A 22,138-nucleotide genomic window follows, 5' to 3' on the forward strand; every position below is an offset into this window, starting at 1 on the left:
GCAGTCGATGATTCTTGACAAATGTATAGTCATGTAATTACCACAACAATCAAGATAGAGAACATCTCCATCACCCCCCAAAATTCCTTTTTGTACCTTTGTAGTCAAATCCTCCCTCCTCTCCTGGTCACTGGCAACCATGTTTGAGATTCATCCATAGATTCATCCACATTGTTGCATGTATTATTTTTCATTACTGTGTAGCAGTCCATCCTTTGGATGTACTACAGTTTTTTAATCCATTTACCAGTTGAAGGATATTTTGGTGGTTTCCAGTTTGCCTTGATTATGAATAAAGCTGCTACAAACATTTACTTACAGGTTTTTGTGTATGGAAACTTTTCATTTCTCTTGAGTTAATACGCAGCAATAGCATAGTTTGGTTGTATGATAAGTACAGTTGAACTTCAGAAGGACTGGCCAGTCATTTTCCATTTCCACTACTAGTAATGTATGAGAATTCTCATTGCTCCGCAGTCTTGCCAGCACTTGTTAATATTGTTTGTTTTACCACTTGTGTGGTATATTATTGTATCTAATTGTGATTTTATTTTGCATTTTCCTAATGACTAATGTTATTGAGCATATTTCAGCGTATTTGCCATTCTTTAATACTCCTTTTGATTTAAGATTATGACTCTAAAGAAAAAGGCAAAAACAGATGACAATACCAAGTAAAAAACATTAAATGTCCCGGGTCATGGCTTAAGATGAATGAAAATAGCTTAATGACAAGGGTTAGAATAGATCATCTGGGACAGGGCCAATGCATCTGATAAAGATTGCTGATATGATTAAATGTGCTTTAAGTTACACTTGAAGGGTTGAGAAAAAAGACCTCAGAAACAATATCAAGAAAAATAGATGTGATATAAAAAGAATAAAAAAAAACCCTGATAATTTGAAGGAAAAGTAGTAAAGATAGTTGGAAACAATATTTCCATCCAACTATACACCAACTGAACAGAATAGGAGTGAATAGAACAATGGATTTGAAAATTAAATATAAACAACTATGCACATTTCTAGAAGTTGTTAGAAAGAGGTGCATGAAGTATTTTTAGAGCAATGGAAGGATAAGCTTTATTTGATAGAAATAAGTCAGGATAAATGATGCAACAGAATAGCACTGAAAATTGATGTATTCATTGGTATGAGGGTGAAAACATGTTAGAGAGCACCGAAATCAGGAGGAAAGATAAAGAAAAGTTACAATGTTGTGTGGACATAGTATCTAGAGCAGAGTTATGTGGTGGATTTGTACAGTACTTTCCTCTATTTGTGACAAAACTCGCTCAGAGAAAGTGATAGGTCCCCTCCCTAATCTGTTGGAAACTCCATTCTGCCCTAAGCAGGGATCAGAGTTTTCTGCTCTCTGCAATGTTATCTTTTAAATGAAGAAATAAAAAATAAAATAAAATCTTGATGCTAAAGTAGAACTAAGCATTAAAAATGAAATAAAACAACAAGTTAAATAATAAATAAAAGTAAAATATTCTATTATGTAAAACATATGATATATAACGTGTTGTGTATACTATAAATAAAAATAGAAATAAAAGCAGAAGGCAGAAATATAAAGTGCCCCTGCATTTTATTCATCAAATACCTAGTGAGTAAGTGTTGAATGAGGACTGAGAAAGACTGAGTAGACAGAGTGGTAAATGGGAAGAGTGGTACCCTCTTCCCATGGACTTCACACATTAAGCAAGTAATTAAAATAAAGAATGGCAAATACTGGCAAAGACAGTGCACTTTGAAAATGTAAGGAGCCCTTCAATCAGTTCAAATTTAACATGAGCATTTATGAAATATGGAAGTAGGATTAATAGAAAATGTAACTCGAGTAGATATTAGGATCCAGAAAGCAAAGACCAGAACAAATTGAGACTTAGGAAACATTCCAAGACAGTGGCAAAAGAATTTTAGTCATGTTCAGAGCAGGGAAATGAATATTAAAAGATTAGTTATGCTATTTGCACAAGATAGTAGAATGTTGAGTTGGCAGAACTAATTGCACTGATTTTCATCAAAGAAAATACCTGGAGTGGAAGGAGTTTAAGAGGTTATTGAAGCCCAGGGTAGGAGAGGAGTTGTGGAAAGTTTGCTGGAAAGAATTCCATGTCCCTAGAAAAACATGCCAATGACATATCATAGCATCAAACTCTACTCAATCTTTGAGAAACTAAGAAGAAGGGTTAGAGTATTAGATTAAGGATGAGCTAGGTTTTAGAATGACAGAGAACAGCAAAAGGGAGCGTTTCGTAATCTATTCAAGTGGTTGAGAAATGATGTTAAAGAAACGTGGGCTGGTTTGAAATATTTGTTAAAAGATATTACATTTCTATAATAATTTTTATGTGTACCTTAATGAAGAAAATAGTTTATAGAATTTTGCAAAGAATTTATCCAGAGAATTTAAATCAATTTCTAATTGCATAGTAATATATATTTCTTTGCAAACATAAACCAAATGGATAAATAAAACAAAACAGACTCATAGATACAGAGAACTAACTAGTAGTGGGGGGGGCAAAGTGGAGGAAGGGGATTGAGGTACAAACTACTAGGTATAAAATAAATAAGATACGAAGATGTAATGTACAGCACATCCCTGTATATAGCCAATATTTTATCAAAACTTTAAATGGAGTATGATTTAAAAAAATATCGAATCACTGTTGTACACCTGAAACTAGTAATATAACATTAAATCAACTATAGTTCAAAAAAATCATTTTCGATTCTAATACAAGCACACAGTTTGGTCACATATTATGTGAATTTGAATTATTTAAATATGAATTAGAATGTATTTAAAGTATTTATAAATCTCACTTCTTGAGATAAATATTAAAGCAAATAAGCCTAAATTTAAAAATCAACAATGACCTATGATTTGAAATGAGTCAATTGTGAATTAACATTATTTCCACAAGGTGGCACCATAGTGGAAACTGTGGCCAGTAATGTAAGTGTTCATCCAACATTTTGTCTCTCTTTACATAACTATATATTATGCTTACAATATTCATAAATTGAGGCTTTCTAAATAAATGAAATTATTCTATATCTAATACGTGAACTGAAACTTGCCATCTGTGGCAACTCACACATACTGGGGATCTACTTCATTCTTCTACCGCTGTCCTTGGTGAAAAAATACTGTAATTCCTTCAACAAGTCCCTCATCAATGGTCATTTAGGTGTCCTGCAATTTTTCACTAATGCAAATGATGTCATAAAGAACTTTTTTGAACAATTATCTATGTATACATGAGCAAGTGTGTCTGGAATATATATTCTGCCAGGAGAAATTTCTGGCTTAAAACAAATGAACCTTTTAAATTCTGGTATGTACAGTCAATTTGTCCTTTTCAAAGGTTCCAATAATATAAGCTCTAACCAATATTGTATGAAAATATCCGTTTTCATTCATATTGCATGACTATTTTCTTTTTAAATGTTGCCACCTGATATAAAAATGTTGGTGGTAATTTATCATTTCTTAATTAGTAGTCAGGTTGAATAAGTTTTGAGAATTTTAGTGTTTTTGTATTTTTTGTTCATTGATTTACTACCCCATATTATTAACCCATTTTTCACTTTTTTTTACACAGTTACCTTCTTTTTCTTTTGGATTAATCAGAACTTTACATGTTTTACAAATATTATTCATTAGATTGTTGAATCTGTTAAAAAAATCTTTCCTCTTCATCTGTCACTTATCTTTGAAATTCAGTAATGAGTGGCTTTCATTGCAAGTAAATTTTAATTCTTAATTGGTCAAATATGAGGATTTTTCTCTTATGACTTCTGAGTTTTGTCTGTTTTGTTTTGCATTAGAACACAAATTTTAAAATTTAAAATTTTCCAAAATTTTAAAGATCAACAAAGATATTCTTTTCATTTGATTGTAATGCAATGATTTTTTCCCACATTTAGTAGTTTTGTACCTGTGGAATTTGTTTTTATGGATGTCTAATTAGCTTAGCACTGTTTACTGAATAGACATTTTTTTTTTCCTCCAATGATTTGAGACATTACCTTTATCATATACTGGTTCTAAATATACATGATTTTGTGTCCAGATATTCTATTCTACATTGACCAAAATCTTAATATTTAACACAAATAAATGCAATGGATCCCAGGATTATCTGCACATCAAAGAAGCAGGAAAGGTCTTCAGAATAAGCCCAGAGAGTTAAGGAATTTGGATGAAGTCTCATAACTACATTGGTAGGCAATCTGGGCCTGGAAACACATTTTCCTTATGTCTAATTCAATGTTTTTCCCATTCTGCTGCAGACTATGATTAGAGATCAACAGGAAAATAGATCACTTTTACCCTCTTTTGTCGTGATTCTTTTCCAGTGACAAAGGAGTATTCAGACTGTAGCAGGTCCCCATGCCAGAACGGGGGCACGTGTATAAATGGAAGGATCAGTGTCGTCTGCGCGTGTCGACATCCTTTTACTGGTGACAACTGCACCATCAAGGTGGTGGAAGAAAATGCTTTGGCTCCAGGTGAGAAAGTACATGCCCCCTTGGATTTGCTCAATGTTATAAACAAAAACATTTTTTGAAAATATTTACAAATGAATGTTTAGACCTGCTTAATGTGGACTCCCTTGAGGATGAATTCCTTTTACTTCTGAAACTTAATAACACAGGATTTACAGACACACATGAAATATCTTTTTGTCAGGTAGTCATATTGATATATATTCATTGAAATTTTCAATATTGGTATAATACAGGCAGTTTAATGAATTTCTCCCCCTCTTTATCTTCTTAAAAGAATATACAAGTCAGGAGTTCGGGATGTGCAGATACTAACTACTATATATAAAACAGATAAACAACAAGTTTCTACTGTATAGCACAGGGAACTATATTCGATATCTTATAGTAACCTATAATGAAAAAGAATATGAAAATGAATATATGTATGTATATGTATGACTGAAACATGCTGTACACTAGAAACTGACACATGGTAAACTGACTATACTTAAATAAAAATTTTAATTTAATTTTTAAAAAGGTAAATGGCAGTCCATAACAAAAAAATACAGAAATATATGTCCAAGTAATACCAACTTTTTCTCCTCAAATAAGTTGTTAACGAATATATCTTTGATTCATATCAGATCTGATTCTTTCAATGAAGCTTTAATAAGTGCATAGCAGTATGTCTTCTATGAAGGTCAAGCTAATAGTGTCATTGTGACTGGCTGAGGACTGTCGGAACATGCTCAGGTGGACTGATTAGAACAAGGTGTCTTTTTGTCCGTTTACTTTTATAAGTATAGGTTGCTATAGATTTACTTCAAGAGTGTACCTTTTCTGATTCCTATACAAGAAAGTGTGTGCAGCACTTAAAATATTCTCCTTAATGATGGCAAAAAAACATATTTCAAATCAGGCTTTTCTTAATATGTTGCATAATAAAGAACAATCTTTAGTCTGTTCTGAAATCTCAGCCTTTGTAAGTACATATGGCATTAATTACATAGAAGATTGCTTTTGTCTACTCTGTAGTGCGTATGATTTCATTCGGTTTCCGTTTTAGCCTCTAGAAACTGTTTGTTTGACAAGGTGCTGGAAAAATTGTTTCCACGTCATGTCAGCTTTAATTCCTGCAAGAGGCTTTAGGACATTCTGGCATACCATAATCATCAGAGTGCTTTGAATTCCTTTGTCTCTGGAGAGATCAAAGCCACATGCAAATTAATCTTTGAGGCATTTCTATGAGGGAGGTATCAAGTGTTACTATCATTCTATCTTGATCTAAGTGGAGAAACTGAGTCCCAGAGAGGATAAGCAATTTCAGGTAAGTCACACACACAAAAAAGGCGGGTATCCAGGCCCCTATGCCCTTGTTAAATCTAGTGAATGACCTTTTTTCCTCTGCTAACCCTTTTTGTAACTGAGATAAAGTGATAAAGACAGAAAATAATAAAGATAGAAACAAAACAATATCAAAACATGAAAATTAACCCTTTCTATCTTTTTTCCACTATCAGATTATTCAAAAGGTTCTTACAGATACGCACCGATGGTGGCGTTTTTTGCATCCCATACTTACGGAATGACTACACCTGGTCCTATCCTATTTAACAACTTGGATGTCAATTATGGAGCTTCCTACACTCCAAGAACTGGAAAATTCAGAATTCCCTATCTTGGGGTGTATGTTTTCAAATATACTATTGAGTCATTCAGTGCTCATATCTCTGGATTTTTAGTGGTTGATGGAGTAGACAAGCTTGCATTTGAGTCTGAAAATATTAACAGTGAGATACGCTGTGATAGGGTTGTGACTGGGGATGCCTTATTAGAATTAAATTATGGGCAGGAAGTGTGGTTGCGACTTGTCAGAGGAACGATTCCAGCCAAATTTCCCCCTGCTACTACATTTAGTGGTTACTTGTTATACCGTACATAAATTAGTATGAAGGACAGACTGTCACCTTGACTGAAAAGCAGCCTGTGTTTTTATTTTCCTTTGCATGCACATCTGCTCTGTTTTTGGTTTTTCTACATGAATTAAAACCAACTTCTTTTTTAATCTGAGGAAGGCTGTTAAGTTTATTTCATAAACTTATTTGAATTTCTTTTGGACAACCTGTATATAAAGGAATTATTGCTCCTAAAGAGACTTAGTGGCATAGAAAACAAGGTGCGATTGTTAGCATTCCTTTTTTGTTTTCTCACGTAAGGCATTTCAATGTAAAGTAATATTATAAAGTGACACTCACTCAGTATTGTAAGTCACAGTAGTTTTCCAGTAAAATGCTTTTGTTATTCCATGTGTATGTAAATATATAACATGTTTCCTAAATTCACAAATTCAAATAAATTAAATTGCTCAAAGAAAGTGTTTTTCTAAACTTTGATTTTTATTCTTTACTGTTGAGTTGATCGATCTTACATACTAACATTTTCATTCATAATCACAATTAAGAAGTTGAAATAGAAACTTGAAATATGCCTAACTATTGTTCCCTTCCTGTAATTAGAGAATAAAGTAATAATTGACACATTTGAACATTTACACCCAAGTCTAATGATATACAAGTGCATCTTTTACCTGCCTCCACCTTACAGTATCTACAGGGGAAAAAATAAAACTTTCCTCCAGTGAGTCTCCTATGGCAACACAAGCAGACCTGACCGTATTCTTATCACAGGTTCATAGTATTCCAGGCTGATATTACGATTTATGGGATGCTCACTGTGCCCTGATTCTCTTCTAAGCAACTTATATACAATGTCTCATCGATTTCTTTCAAAACCTTGTATAAGGTGGGTATTACTACCATCATTTTATAGCTGAAGAAACAGAGACAGTGATGAAGGAATGGACCAAGCTTCACAACTAGTAAGGACTGAGGCAGGATTTAGAATCAGCCTTTCTTCTCCAGCATTCACATCCATCCTTTCTCTGTGTTACCTCCTACAGATGTACTGTAATTTATGTAATAAGCCCTTATGAAGGTCATTGAGATTGTCTCCAATGTTTCATTATAACAATATTATTGTAGTGAACATCCTTAAACATACATCCCTTACACATTTGACAAAGTATTTCTGAAGAATAGATTCCTGTAAGTTATCATAAAAATACTAATGAAAAAGTTTGGGGTATGGCAAATGTTTTCCACAAATTAATTTACTTACTGATTACTGTAGTGCTATGAATAACCTATTAACTGTATAAGATACATATCATGTATTATCAGCCTCTTCACACTGATGAGGAACAGAGGCACCTAGTGGGTAAGTCATTTTCCCAGTAGTTCAGCAAATTGTGGAGAATTTCAGGAACAAGGGATAAGCCTATATTTTTATTTAGCTAGACTACTATCAAATTGCCTTTGAAAAGACCTGTACCAATCCATAGACCTCTTTTGCTCATGTTAAAGAGTACTCATTACCCCCAACACATACTCATCACAACTCACAATTTTTTAAATATTGCCTATCTTGAATGTGAAACTAGTTTCTCCCTGTAGCAGAAACTGGAAATTTTTTCAGATTTGCTGAAATTGAAAGCATACGTCCATACACAAAGTTGTACACACATGTTCAGAGTAACTTTATTTGTAACAGCCGAAACTTGGTTCCACCCACCTGTCCTGCAATAGATGAATAGTAAAGCAAACTCTGGTATATCCATATAGCAGAGGACTGCCAATCAATAAAAGGGATTGAACACACTGCAACACGCGTGAGTCACATGACAAGCTGTAGGATAGTCCAAATGGCAGCCTAACGAACCTTGGACAGTTCTGCAGGGAAGAGTGACGTGAGTACCGCCCATCACGATGTCTCATGTTGAGCCCAAACAGCTGTACCTTCCCAGCCCAGCCCAGCTCAGGACTCCATGAACAGGTGTGAGCTCAATGCTGACAAGCAAAGGCTGAATGACTGACACTTTCCATTCTGTTATGTGGAAGTGTGTGACTTTCAAAAACATTTGGAACGTTTTGATAATTTCTTTAGTCCCTGCCTAAAATTACATCACAATCTAAAATGTTTTGTTTGATTTCTTCAAGTACTCCTAGTTTAAAGAGAATTTTTGTCTTCCAAATATACTTTTCAACAGATACCAGTTATTTCAACGCACTGCCTTTTCTTTAATATTAGTAGCAGAACAAAAGGAAGTAAATCATTTGACAATATGTGTCATTGCCATGCATAATTTAATCTTTGATTTTGTAATTAGATAATTTTGAACATTTGGCATTAAATGATGGTTTGGTGTTTGGAATTTTAATTATTAATATTAGTCTTTATTTTTATATGTATTTGTAGAAATATACAATTTAATGACAAATTGCTACCCATAGCCAAAAGGCATTGTAGCTACTTTTGAGTTGCTGTGATTTTGTTTGGTTATTTTTTTAAAAGCCATCCAATATAATATAGGACAATCTAGTAATATATTTCTAATTGTCATGATCAAATATACCCATGTTTAAAAAAATGCAACATTGGGGGGCAGTGGGTATAGCTCAGCAGTAGAGCAAATGCTTAGCATGCACGAAGTCGTAAGTTCAATCCCCAGTTCCTCTGTTACAAATAAATAAATACTAATTACTTACCCCTCCAAAAAAACCCAAAAAAGGTTTTAATTAAAAAAATAGAACATTGGGATTTTCTTAATTTTTCGTATGGAAACAGCAGACTTTAGTGGATTTTTTTTTGTAGATTGAATTCCAACGCTCTTCTCTCTCACCAGACCTTCCTGCCCAGCAAACTCCCAAAGCATACTAAGACCCTAATTACTGATAGCAATTTCATACCCATTCAATCATCAACTATTTAACAAACACCTACTTTGTGACAGGCAAGATAAATCATATATTAAAATAATACAAAAATAAATATCAAGCAAATCAGTACAGACAGATATTGCATTTGAAATACATTATTCAGAGTCAAGCTGGGATTTACTACCACCAAAATCGTGAGCAGCTCTGTAAAAATGAGAAGTGTATACTAACACAACATTGTAAATCACCTATACTTCAAAAAAAAAAAAAAGAATGAGAAATGTATCTTTAATAACCAAGCCCTCTTTATTCTGCAGCCCTGACCAAACTCCCGTTACTCGCTTTTGGGTCACTCCAGGAATTAAGGAACTTCATATTCCAAGCCAAGTGTGCCTAAAGGACTCTTTCTACTCTCCTTTACCAAACTTCTCATTTGGTAGAATGAGAAGAATGGAAGAATGGGCTAATATCATTTGAGCATTAAGAAATGATTAAAATAAGACATTGATTTTTGGTTGATTAGTTTACTTAATCCTCTTAAAGGGGATTTTTTGATGTTCATCTGTTTCAAAACATAAACTTGAATGAATTTCTAATTTATAGAAGTTCGGTTATAACATACACAAATATATTATTATGTAAGTATATACATTTATATTTTATATACAATTTAAGGTTTTCCTTTATCTAATATATACCTAATATAGATATATTTTCTATCTCATATATATAAATTGTGTATTATACATTAAAAAACCTAAGATTTTTATCATGTGCTTTTTATCCAAGTCTAAAGAAAGTGAGCTCACAACTTGGTACCTTAAAAAAAAAATTGCTGTCAGCTTTTTCCCCTTACCAACTAGTTGATTAATAAATTTTGTCTTCATCAAAGGCAATTTTTACTGTAATACAATTTTCTTCATTATTCAAAGCTGTTTGCCTGTCCTCTGTCCCTGCAAGGCACGTATGGGAAACATTAAGGCAGGAATGGTAGCCTGCCTTTCCTAGATTGTACATTTAGTCCCATGGATCTGCCCTGTTGAAGGCAGAGATTCTTGCTGCCCCAGTGGTTTCAAACCCAAGGTTTCATCCAAGAGCAGAGGGGTGTCAGGAGGCACCCTCCCTCGGGAGATTTCACCACAGCTCAGTGAGAATCTCCAATGAGCTGTACTGTGTTTGTGTTTGGGGAAAACACCAACAAGTAGAGTTCATTTCTCTGGGCTGACATCCTAATTAAACAATCTCAAACTCTGGAAAAAGTCCAAATTTTATTACTTTTATTTATGGGTAGCTTCACGAAATGTCAAAAAGCCCAGGCTTTATTCAAAACATTTCCCAGATACCAAGGATTGGATGGAGTAATATTTAGAATATATTAAAATGTTCCCATATTTTAAAAAATATCACTCTATAGCAGATCCTGGTTGCAACATGATCTCCTGTTAGATTCAAATACATACTTATATCGAGCCCATAGAAGATTACAATGAAAATGCTCCCTGACCACAACCTAGGAGTCAGTGTGTTTTTCAGTGTATTTAAATCTCCATCCAAAAAATTGGATTCAAATACTTACTTGAATTTCCTATCTTTTGCATTCGAACAAATACTATATAAAGTGCACTCAAGTTATGAATGAAAATACTATATGACACAACCCAAGGGGTGGGTGTTCTTATAAATTTCTAGTCTACTTTGCTGACGTTAGCAACTAGTGAAGAAACTGACTCACGAGATTCTTCTGACCAGGAAACAGATAATTATAGTTTCTAAAATTTTTTTGGCAACTTACTTTCCTTCATTGATCCCTGCCTTCACCATCATCACCACCAACACACTGAATTGTGCTTAATATGCCAGAAAACATATGTAAAAGAAATACACTTAATTGCATTAGGTAGCCATTTCCAAAAATCATTTGAGGTGTCTAGACAAATAATACATGACAGGAAAAATGTTAAACTTTGACAAAGATGATTAGTTGCTACTTATACATCCAAAATATGTTAAGAATACTGTTTTTCTTAACCTAATTTCTTAGATATACTCACATGTGCTAATTTTCATGATTTATCACAGAATAATCTTGTGCTTAACCAAGAATATTCTACAGAGATGCCTCCCACTGCTTCAAACCCTCTTTCAATCCCCTACTGCATCTGATTCCCTCTCCCACCATTGCAGATGGACGAAACAAACATGTTTAGATCTCTTTAATCCTGCTGAGGAGGTAGCTAAATAGTGTGGAAATTATTCTGTACATGAAATTTAAAAGACTCTCCAGAGATTTCTTGCCTTTTTAATGTGACTTTCATTGCCCTTTCTGAAGCTTGCCATTATGTTTTTGAATCATGATTCTATTTCATAAACAGTAATTCTATTTCCTTTAAAGTGGTCGGCAAACTGACAGGTCATGTATGGGTTTTAGCCAGTCACCGATATCCATGCTAACAGCACACTGTGAGCTCTACCCCGTGCAATGAATGGAAGCAATAAACAAAGATCGTTCCTGCATTTCTGAGTAATTCTGGCTTCTGTCATCCAATGTGGTATACTCAAGTAGAACGTGTTAGAGAAAGCAACCACATCATCAACAACCACCACCTATATACCCTAAAGGCACTCTTGAGTATCACTAAGGAACCTGTCTTTTTACATTGAAAAATACATTGTAAATATTCCTGGAGCAATATTGGTATCTGAAAACTGATTCTGTAGTGTATTCTGAAGAATGGGAAGACTAAGATGCCTGTAGGGCATCTCAGAATTCCATGAGGTCAGGTACCATTTACCCATCAATAAAGTTCTTGGCGCTGCAGCTAGTGGAAGATTACTGAGATCAGTAAATGCACAGAACATGCTGGGAATGGGACAGAATTAAATGTCTTACATTTATTAATTAAATTTTGCTAATTCAGAAAATTTTCTAGGAAAATTCTTTTTACGCTAATGGAAGAAAATAATTTGACTATTCAAAGTTGTGATCACCAATCCCAAAACTAAGTTTGATTTTTCTTTTCTTTTTAATGTAGAGAATTAAAGTGTGATATCTATATTTGGCTAATGTTGTTATCTTTGTTAGACAGAGGTTTTAGGCCTATGAAAGCATCGAATTTTCTTAAAATAGTTACAGTCATTCTGGGCTGTAACAAACAGCTACTTACATGCCCTAGCTATGTCCTTAATACACTGACACAATTTTGCCAACAAGATATATTTTCTTCACACCAATGGAAAAAGGATCTTAGCAAGTGACCTTGTGAGGAAACTATCTGCAAGAGGGCAAAAGCTACCACCTCAGGGAGAACCACCACTTCCACTGGTAAGCAATTATGCAGAAGTTGAGCTGCCAGTCTCTTTCTGAAGCACACATCACACCAGTTACTAATCTGCCTTATATCACTACAGTTTACAAGTTGTAACACCATTTTCCACTGCAACTGTAAAATCAAAAGCCACACAATCTGCACAGAGAAAGCTCCTGAATATTTCCTTTCCCTCTTGCTGCTGGTGGCTATGTGACAAAAAATATATGGAGACAAGAGGAAGAAGAAAGATCAAAACAGAAATAAGGAAGAGGAAAAGAAAGGCGAATAAGAGGAGGATACCAACCATGAAGGTGGGAGGTTAGAGGGAACAGAAGAAAAAATTGGAGCCAAATTGGTGAGCGCCGACAGAGTATGGTCAGGACCAGGGTGAAAGAGCATGGAGGATGAAAACCATCTGACATACAAGATACTCGTACCATTTCATCAACTTACCTCTAAGCCTAGATGACATTGTTACCCAGCAAGGGCTTGCTGCCCCAAGCACGCAGAAGCCAGTCCTTTGGCAGCAGCTTTTAAGAAAAAGAGCTTTATTTCAGGGTCCACCAGCAAAGAGAAAGGAGGCACTACTCAAATCTATCTTCCTGACCAACCAAGCTTTCAGGCTGAAATTTAAGGGGTTAGAGGAATTTCAGACTTGGAAGCTGATTGGCTAGTCTCAAATCAGTGCATATCAGCTGTTCAAGCTGCTGGAAGCCAGATTTTCCTTATTGAAGGAATTTTCGCTTCCTAAAAAGCTCTGGTGACAACACTTCCACAGTTTGAGTTCTGTAGACTGAAGATCCTTGATTCCAGGATGATTCTGAGTTTCTATCTTGCACATGCTCAGTGCTGTATGTAAAATAACTCAAGATTTGATTAATCAACTATTTAAGGAGGCAAAACTGGCTTAAGTTGGTCAATGTTTTAGCTGCTGTTTTAGTTTGATTAATGAATAATCTATTTAAGGAGGCAAAACAGTTTAAGCTGGTCAATGTTTTACACACCTTTTCAAAGTAAAAAACTAGCAGAGAAAGTCTATGACAGGGAAATCAGTCATTACTGTCTCTACGCACTCCAGCTGCCATTTGAAAACCTTTGTCTACAAAAAAAAATTTGACATTCTCTTTTGGGTTTAGTGGCATACTATTCTACTAGTAATGTAACACTAGCTTCACAGATTAGGAGGAAAAGGGACAAGGATTACACCTTAATTTCAAAAATTCTTTATGATTGTGTTCTCATATTTTCCCTCTTGTTTCTTGAAACCTGGCAACACTTCTACTAAGATAAAACCTTAATACTCCCTCAAATTTTCTTTTAGTGGAACTCGAAAATTATTTCCTGGTATAACATCATTTTCAGTGTGTTTATTCAGCATACTCTTTGCAGTCCTCTGAGGCAGGTCTGCACATTAAAACAAAAGGCATAAATGGGTAAAGTGGGCACATTTCAATAAATGAAGCTTCCGCTCCAGTAATGAAATTGCCAAGTTTCTACACTGGTACCAGTGCTGAATAAATGTAGGAAGTTAGCAAACGTATTTAAACTTTTTATATGTTTTCTGAGTTATAAAAGCATGAGAAAATATTTTGTAATAATATGCACTTCTCTACTTCCCAAACAGCTCTTAAAGGATAAAAGAAAATGAAGTTTCCACCTAAATTAAAACTTCATTGATTATGGCCTGCATCTCTTTTAGAAAAGGACAGAATCTGATAAACAAATATGTAAATAAATAACTGGGGGTGGAGTTTGGGAGCAGAAGTTCTTCATAAAATTTCAGAACTGAAATCAGAGGCACATGATTCTGATTTTCCTTTCCTAAAATATTTTATAACATCATCCAGGATTAAAGTTACATTTTTTTCAGCATAAATGGAAAGATATTCAGGAAGATATGTTATTTTATTTTCCAACCCTTTGTTGGAAAAGGCAAAGAAATAAGGGCGATTCTGCTCCTTTTATGCCCACTTTTCTTTTTAATTCTTATTTTTATTGAAGTGTAGTCAATTTACAATGTTAGTTTCAGGTGTACAGCAAAGATTCAGTTATACGTACACATACTTTTTTTTCCATATTCTTTTCCATTACAGCTCATTACAAGTAATTGAATATAGTTCCCTGTGCTATACAATAGGTCTTTGTTGTTTATCTGTTTTGTATACAGTAATGTGTACCTGTTAATCCCAAACTCCTAATTTATACCCCCCCATCTCGCCAAACCACTGTATTTTCTATGTCTGAGTCTATTTCTGGTTTGTAAATAAAATTTGTATTTTTTTTTTTTTTTTAGATTCCACATATAAACAACATCTTATGGTATTTGTCTTTCTCTGTCTGACTTACTTCACTTACTATGATAATCCCTCGGTCCATCCATGCTTTTTTGCCCTGTTTAAATCTTACTTTGACCTCGGGATTCACCCTCCCTGTGTTTCTAGGCAACTCCCCGCATTTCCTCAGGAGCCTCTCATACAGCTGTCATTTACCCAGCAACCAAGATGGGTCCAGGGGCAGACAAATGGCGTTTGCAGTACCTGAGCACCAGCCAAGACCTAATTGTCTCTCCCCAGGTCTCGTTGGCAGGAACCTTCATTCATTTCTCCAGCACACATCCTTTTCTACAAAGAAAGCCTCAATGCAGGATGTCACCTTCTCATTACCCGACAGCTTGGCGCTGTGCGGGAGCCTCTGAGCGTCAGCCTGAGGATGTGTGGCCTTGTGAGTGACAGAAATGCTTTGGTCTTGAACTTTCATGATTCTGCTTCTCCTTTTGCAGCTCCCTTCTTCTCTTTCCCTTTCCCCTTGCCCTCACCCGCCGCCTCATCCTCCTCCTTCTTCCTCTTCTCCTGTTGGTTTTCTAACTGCCTGGGTTTTCTCTATTTACCTCTGCTGTCCGCTTCTTTCGCTTTCGCCGCCATCTCTGTTGCTCTCTCCCATGTCCTGCTTTTCCCGTCCACTCTCCATTTCTTACACACGTTTCCATGAACCATCATTTAAAGAAGGCACAGTTTATAAAATCCTGCTGTTTCTTTTTTCCTATTCAATTTTTTTGCGCAGTGTTTTCTAAGTTCCAGGAATAATCCAAAATACTCCCTAGGAAATACTGTATTTTCAATGAAATTTATTTTCATTCGATACAGAACTGTGAGGCAGGCCTAAGTCATATTTACTTTTTGAAAGTATTACTACTAATGTGCTGTTCAGCAGGATTGTATAACTGTCTAAATTAATTGAACAGACATTTGGGTAGTATATTTCAAAGAAATAATTTAACCTCATTATTTACAAATTGCATCCAGTTTAAGCATAGATTTTACTTATTTAGGCGAAATATTTGTCTTGTGCAAAAAAATATATGAGATGACCAAAAAAAAAAAAAAGCTGTATCTAGACACCTTTATAATCAAGTAATATGAAAATAATACACAACTAAATAAAATGATTTGTAATAGGGGATGAAGTAATCCTTGCAGTAAATTAGCTGCTATACAAAAAAAGTCCCAGTCAAAAAATTTCTTCCTAAACATCAGGAGCCTTCTGAACATACAGAGCTTACGTTATTGAAAATCAGTACATTTCAATTGATGAAGATTAAGCATGATGAATGCTGATTGTCTCAGATGAAATCACATGTGTTGACAGAACATCTGTTTCAGCCTCCCTTCTTATTATTTTATTGCAAATTTACAACCTACTGCAACTAAAATAACGTGATTAAAATTACAGATATTTTGAATAAAAGATAATTTATAGACCTCTCTAAATAATCAGACCTATTTTGCAAACGCCTGAAATTTTAAAAAAGAAAAGATTTCTGAAACCCTATATGTGTTGCTTTTCATTACAAGGCAACAGTGGTATTCAGTGTCTACATTCAGACATAGCTAGTATAGGGGGAAAAAAAAACAGAAACAGAAATCTTCAGTACTCACTTATTTGTCATATTTATCAAAGCTATTACACAGAGAGTTACTTTTCACAGAGAGAATTATTTTCACAGAGTTTTTTTTTTCTTGTTTGTAATGGACTAGCCCAATGGCCAACATATAGTAGGTATTTATTTAGTATTTGTTTACTGGGTGCTTCACTTGAAAAATAAACATCTGAGTAAAGTGTTTCAAAGGACATGTTTGAGATGTGCACAAATGTATCACATTGCCTCAGAAAGCACCTAAAATTACTTCAAACAGAAAAATGCCATAAAGATTTGCATAATTTACACATGCAGATATGTGAAATAGTAAGTATAATATTTAATGTTTATGAAAACAATCTCCCTCATATAACTGGAGTTCCCTGTATGTCTGTTCTGTGTAACAAATCTATGGAACTGGGTCAACTCCAAATTCAAGGCTATAAAAATCATTGGTAAACTACGGCTTTACTATTTGCATGTTGCTAACGAAAAGTTCTCATTTTATTATTTATTTGCCTTAAATCAAATTTTCTGACCAGAGTTAATCACAGATTTAAGTGCCAAGATGATTAGGATTTCCTTTGTTAACAAGACCTGAAATCAGTTTTCAGTTGGTCAAACCCAGAGGTCTCATCTACTTTACCTAAGAGGCAGTCTGTTGAGGGGGTTGATGTTATGGGCCTGTATTACTGAGTTCAAACTCCAGTCATGAGCCGTTGGACTCTTGTTCCTCATTTTCTTTATCTGTAAATAGATATAAAAATAATTCCTGCTTACTAGGATTTTTATAGAGATTAAATATGATGGTGCATGTAAAACATTAAACATAATGATTAGCTTGTAGCAAATGCTCAGTAAATGGTTGGCTAGGACTGTGATGCTAGAAAGAAGATTGCAAAGGGTAAAGGGAAAGCACAGAAAAGGGGAGGAGACAAACAGCAAGCTCTCAACTACTGCTTATTGTTGGATTCAAGTTTTAACAAAGAAAATGAAAAGCAACGAAATGAAAAGGATTAGTAGAGTAATAAAGCATGTGAAAATGGATAGCACAAAAGATACCATGTTGCCAGAATTAACTTGCACAGTCATCATGAGACAGAGTGAAAAACTGAAAGAGAAATAAATAGGTACAAAGAAAGCCTTGCACACTGGATTGCATACCTCTGAAATAAAATGTATTCTTAGCCTGAGGTAATACATCAGTGTTTGGGGAAAGACATAGGAAATGAGTGTGTGTGAAGAAGAAAATGCAACAGGAAATTATTCGTAGAACTTCAAACGCTGTATTAATTCACCTTTCTTTATGTCATAGTGACACAAACCTCGCAGTGGTACTACAAAAGGATACGAAAAAAATTATTGCCAAATGAAAAAGAATTTCTCACATAAGTAAATTTTTAAATTGATATATAATTGACATATAACATTATATTAGCTTCAAGGGCGTAAATAAATTTTTTAATACATTTTTAGTCTGGTTATTGGCCTTTTAAAATCCGTTTTACCATAGTATTCATTCCTTTTTTAAGCATTATATTAACCATAACTGTCAAAATAACAGATCACATTGAACATGTAGAATAAACTATTGAACTTCACAATCTATTCTAATACATCAAAACTGCATGAAAATTAAGAAAATCATTTTATATTGCTAAAAATTGTTTGGTTTAGCAGTGGTAAGATGCTTCACTAAAATTTCTTGATTTATCTAAAGTAAGAATTTTTAAATGGTGGATTAAATATATTTCCTCCTGCTCTAGCACACTAGAAAAGACACTAAAGAAAAAGCAGAGTGGAACAATTAACTGAAAGGTTTTATTAAAAATGTGGAATGCATAGTGGTTATAAGCAAGATTACTTAGCTCAAATCCTGGCTCTGCTACTTACTTGCTGTGTGACCTTAGGTTAGTTACTTAATCTCTCTGAGCCTCAGTTACATCTTTTGTAAAATTAGTGGTAATAATATTTACGTCAAAAGGTTGGTGCAGAGATTAAACTAATAGACATACAGCATTTAGAATACTAACTGGGGCATAATCAGTACTCTTGAGGTATTCACTATTGGGGTTTCTGGAATTTCACTTAAAAGTGATGACAAAAAATAATTGAAATAATCTCAAAGTTAAAAAAGTGATAAAAAAAAAACTTTCTGTGCATCAGTACAGTGTTGCTCAGAGCTGTACACCTCAATTTATTATCTAACAAAATATTTGTTCCTAATCTCAAAGAGATTCTGAGATTCTCAGAAAATTCATAAGGTGAGACTTGACAACATATTAACAAAAGATACAGTTTCTTTTGTCATATACATATACATCTGAGAAGTTGAAATATTGAAAAAAAACACTGAGAGAAAATTTTGCAATCTGGATTGCCCGTTTTATGTTTATGTATTATTAACCTCTAGGAAAGCAGACATTCTGTGTTTTGGGAAAATGCTGGATACTCAAAATGAGAGGAAGATGTAATAGGAAATTATTTTCTGAAATTCAGAATTCCACTTTATGCTGTTGTATAAAGCAAGTAAAACTCTTGTTTCATTTAGAGTTGAAAATAATAACATAGACATGAACTATAATGTGAATGTTTATACCTTTAAAATATTTTTATTATATACCTCTGATTTTGAGGAAAGACAATATTTGTTTGTTTGTTCACTTACTGTATCAGAATGTTAGGGAAAAAATTCAACTTTATATCAAATATGAGTGAGAAGGATCAAATAACTTGCTAGATGTAGCAGTGTGAATCTCACACCGCGAATGCAGGTGTCAGATCCATTTCCCTTTCTCCTAGTATTGGTTCCCCTCAAGCTAAACCTAACTTCTGAACTCATGATTCTATACAAGGTGCACAAAACCCTGGGAAATGTAACTCAGTCTCTCCTCTCACTCCTCATACCCCATCTTCTTCCCTCTTAGGTCTGCTTCTCTTGTGGACAGAGCTCCCCACGCAGAGTCCTTTCTAAATCATTGGGAATAAAACTTTCTCCAGTTACTTTGGTTTAGTTATTTGATTTGTCATGAATTGAGAGACAAAACAAAGAGAAAATGTCCAATCAGAGGATGTCAAGATTATTCCAAAAAATCTGTTTGTATGTTATACTAGGCTATCATAGCTCTTAAGCCACACAATGGACTTCACAGTTAATTCTCTTAAAAAAAAAATAATACATCAGCACATATCTGCTTTTATACTGAAGAGAACATAATAGCATCATACAAAAAATTACTAAAAAGTAATTCTCTTGTTGATTTTTAAAATTACTTAATTAATTTTACAATTAAAAATCCTCAAAATATTAAAAAGCTGAAGGGGAAGAAGATAGTAACTATGCTATTACATTTTATAGCCTTTGAACTTCCAGAAACTCTGATGCTATCAGATGTAAGCTTTTCACTTATCTGGGGTTTATTTTCTCTGGGAGGAATCAGTCAGCGTTACCCGCACAGGTTAGATCCAGTTACATTAATAGTAGAAATTGAAAGAGAAGAATATTTCATAGATGCTGGTCTGAGGATTATCCTGCCTGTGGATACTTTATTGGACCAGGGGTTAACTACGTAATGAGAAGCCCATTCTATTTTGAGGCACATATATTATTCCCAATATTGAGGTAAAACACATTTTCTTGTTATTCTCACAAGTTAGTTTAGTCCTGTCGTGTAGAGTCATGTAGACGATAGTGTCTGTGTTCTTGCTGCTGCTTGTCAAAGCCTCTTTTAGATTCTCACACCCAGAAGGGAATGCTGTGCTCCAAGGACCAATTCAAACACCATATGGTAGGATGCTCAGGAGCTGTGCCTAACAGGAATTGTCAGAGGTGTCAGGTTTTTGACATTGAGATTGTTAATGTCCACCCCTCAACACTTACAGTTTCCTGGAAGTGTCACTCAAGTATCATTTCAGATAGGACTGTAGGCATCTTTCCCCACTGTTGTAGCAGCTGAGACCCAAAATGAATTTAGAGCCATTTCACCTTAGGATATTCTATAAATGAGAATGCAACACTGAACTAAATTAATGAGAAACTTATAAACTATAATCAAACTCTATTAATTATGTTGTTAGGTACATAATTAGCATAAGAGGTATCATTATCGGCTGAATTGTGCCCCCCTCCAAATTCATATGTTGCAGTCATAACCCTCAGTACCTTAAAATGTATTTGGAGATAAGCTCTTTCAGAGGTGAGTAAGTTAAAATGAGATCTTCAGGGTGGACCTTAATCCACTGACTGATGTCTTTAAAATAAGAGAAGCACATGCCCGGAGGAAAGACCACATGAGGACGCAGCAAGAAGGGGGCCGACTGCAAGCCTATAGGAGAGACCTCAGATGAAACCGAACCTGAGAACATCTTGATCTTAGACTTCATGCCTCCAGATGAAATAAATTTCTCATGCTTAAGTATGTGAAATTTTGTCATGACAGCCCTAGCAAACTAATACATGTATGTTATATACAATTTTTCATATAATTATTATATAACCATATACATGTGCATATTAATTACATATAACACATATACATTAATATATAATAATCAACATATAAATATAAACATTAATATTTATATTACATATTTAGTTATATATCATTAAAAGGGTTTGATAACATTAAATATATGTCTATATCATTTATATCTTATTTCTATCTATAAATAGATAGATATAGATCAACAGGGTGAATTCCCTTGGAAGAAACAATATTAAGATCAATATAATTGACTTATGTCAGCAAGTAAATTTTTAGAAGTTTTTGTCTATATTGGAAAACACTAACTGTGAACTGAAAAAAAAATAGAATGCAGAGATCATTCCTCATAGATAGCTTGTGGGGAATATAATTCTACTTTGCTACCAAGCAATTTGGCTTCTCTAGCCAAGCACATTTTAAAAAGTTCTGACAACACACTTACAGAATTGCCTCCAACCTAACAACCTTAATGAGAAATTTCTGTTTGTGTTTTGATCGTCCCACAGCATGGTGGTGGCCTCTTTCAAAGGACTGTACCAATCATTTGCTCATGTATGCTGGTAACAGCATGTTGCCAACTTCCACACTGTTGGACCTGTCTATTTGACACACTTGATCATGGGTCCTCACATTCTTACAGAGCATATGCTTTTCCTTAAATAAGGCTTATGCTTTGCTCATGCAGTATATACTGTATATATGTGACACCTTACTGTTAATATTGCCGAGCATTTCCCCATTCATTTTAAACATTCCATTAAGACCCATGTGATTTAATTCTTGAGTAAAGGTGACTCCAGAATTGTTAAAATCTAATTTATATTTTCCTTCCAAGACTATCACTCTGAAGTACAGTTTCAGTTGACATTATTATGTTGATAATATATGAGTTTATTTTTCACCTCTCAAACAGCAGTTTAAAAATTGATTAAGTACCTGAGTGTCATTTTTTAAGTAAAATTGTGGGGATCACTCCATAACCTGAATGGTGCTTTATAATTCTCATTTTCATATGAATTGTATTTATTCCACAGCTACAGGGACATTTTGATTCATATATTTAGTGACAGCAGGAAACTTCACTGGATTGTACTACAGTGCAGGTTTAAAATATTTTGGTACTTTATTTCTTTAAAATCTTAC

At 34.3% G+C, this 22,138-nt stretch overlaps 2 protein-coding genes across 2 annotated transcripts in view; one reads left to right on the forward strand and one right to left on the reverse strand.

Moving 5' to 3' along the window:
• The window catches only part of MMRN1 (multimerin 1), a 56,260-nt gene extending 49,373 nt beyond the window's left edge, over nucleotides 1-6,887 (forward strand). Inside the window, 2 exon segments of the mRNA XM_014560125.2 lie at nucleotides 4,378-4,530; nucleotides 6,033-6,887. Of these exon segments, the coding sequence (XP_014415611.2) occupies nucleotides 4,378-4,530; nucleotides 6,033-6,454 (575 nt within the window). The 3' untranslated portion in view covers nucleotides 6,455-6,887.
• Nucleotides 1-13,336, reverse strand: part of SNCA (synuclein alpha) — a 232,472-nt gene extending 219,136 nt beyond the window's left edge. The window contains exon 1 of the mRNA XM_032459646.1: nucleotides 13,049-13,336. The gene's annotated coding sequence lies outside the window, so the exon portion shown is untranslated. The remainder of the gene's footprint in view (nucleotides 1-13,048) is intronic.
• Nucleotides 13,337-22,138: the final 8,802 nt, after the last annotated feature.

This window comes from Camelus ferus, chromosome 2 (assembly GCF_009834535.1).
Source record: "Camelus ferus isolate YT-003-E chromosome 2, BCGSAC_Cfer_1.0, whole genome shotgun sequence".
NCBI classification, from domain to species: Eukaryota; Metazoa; Chordata; class Mammalia; order Artiodactyla; family Camelidae; genus Camelus; species Camelus ferus.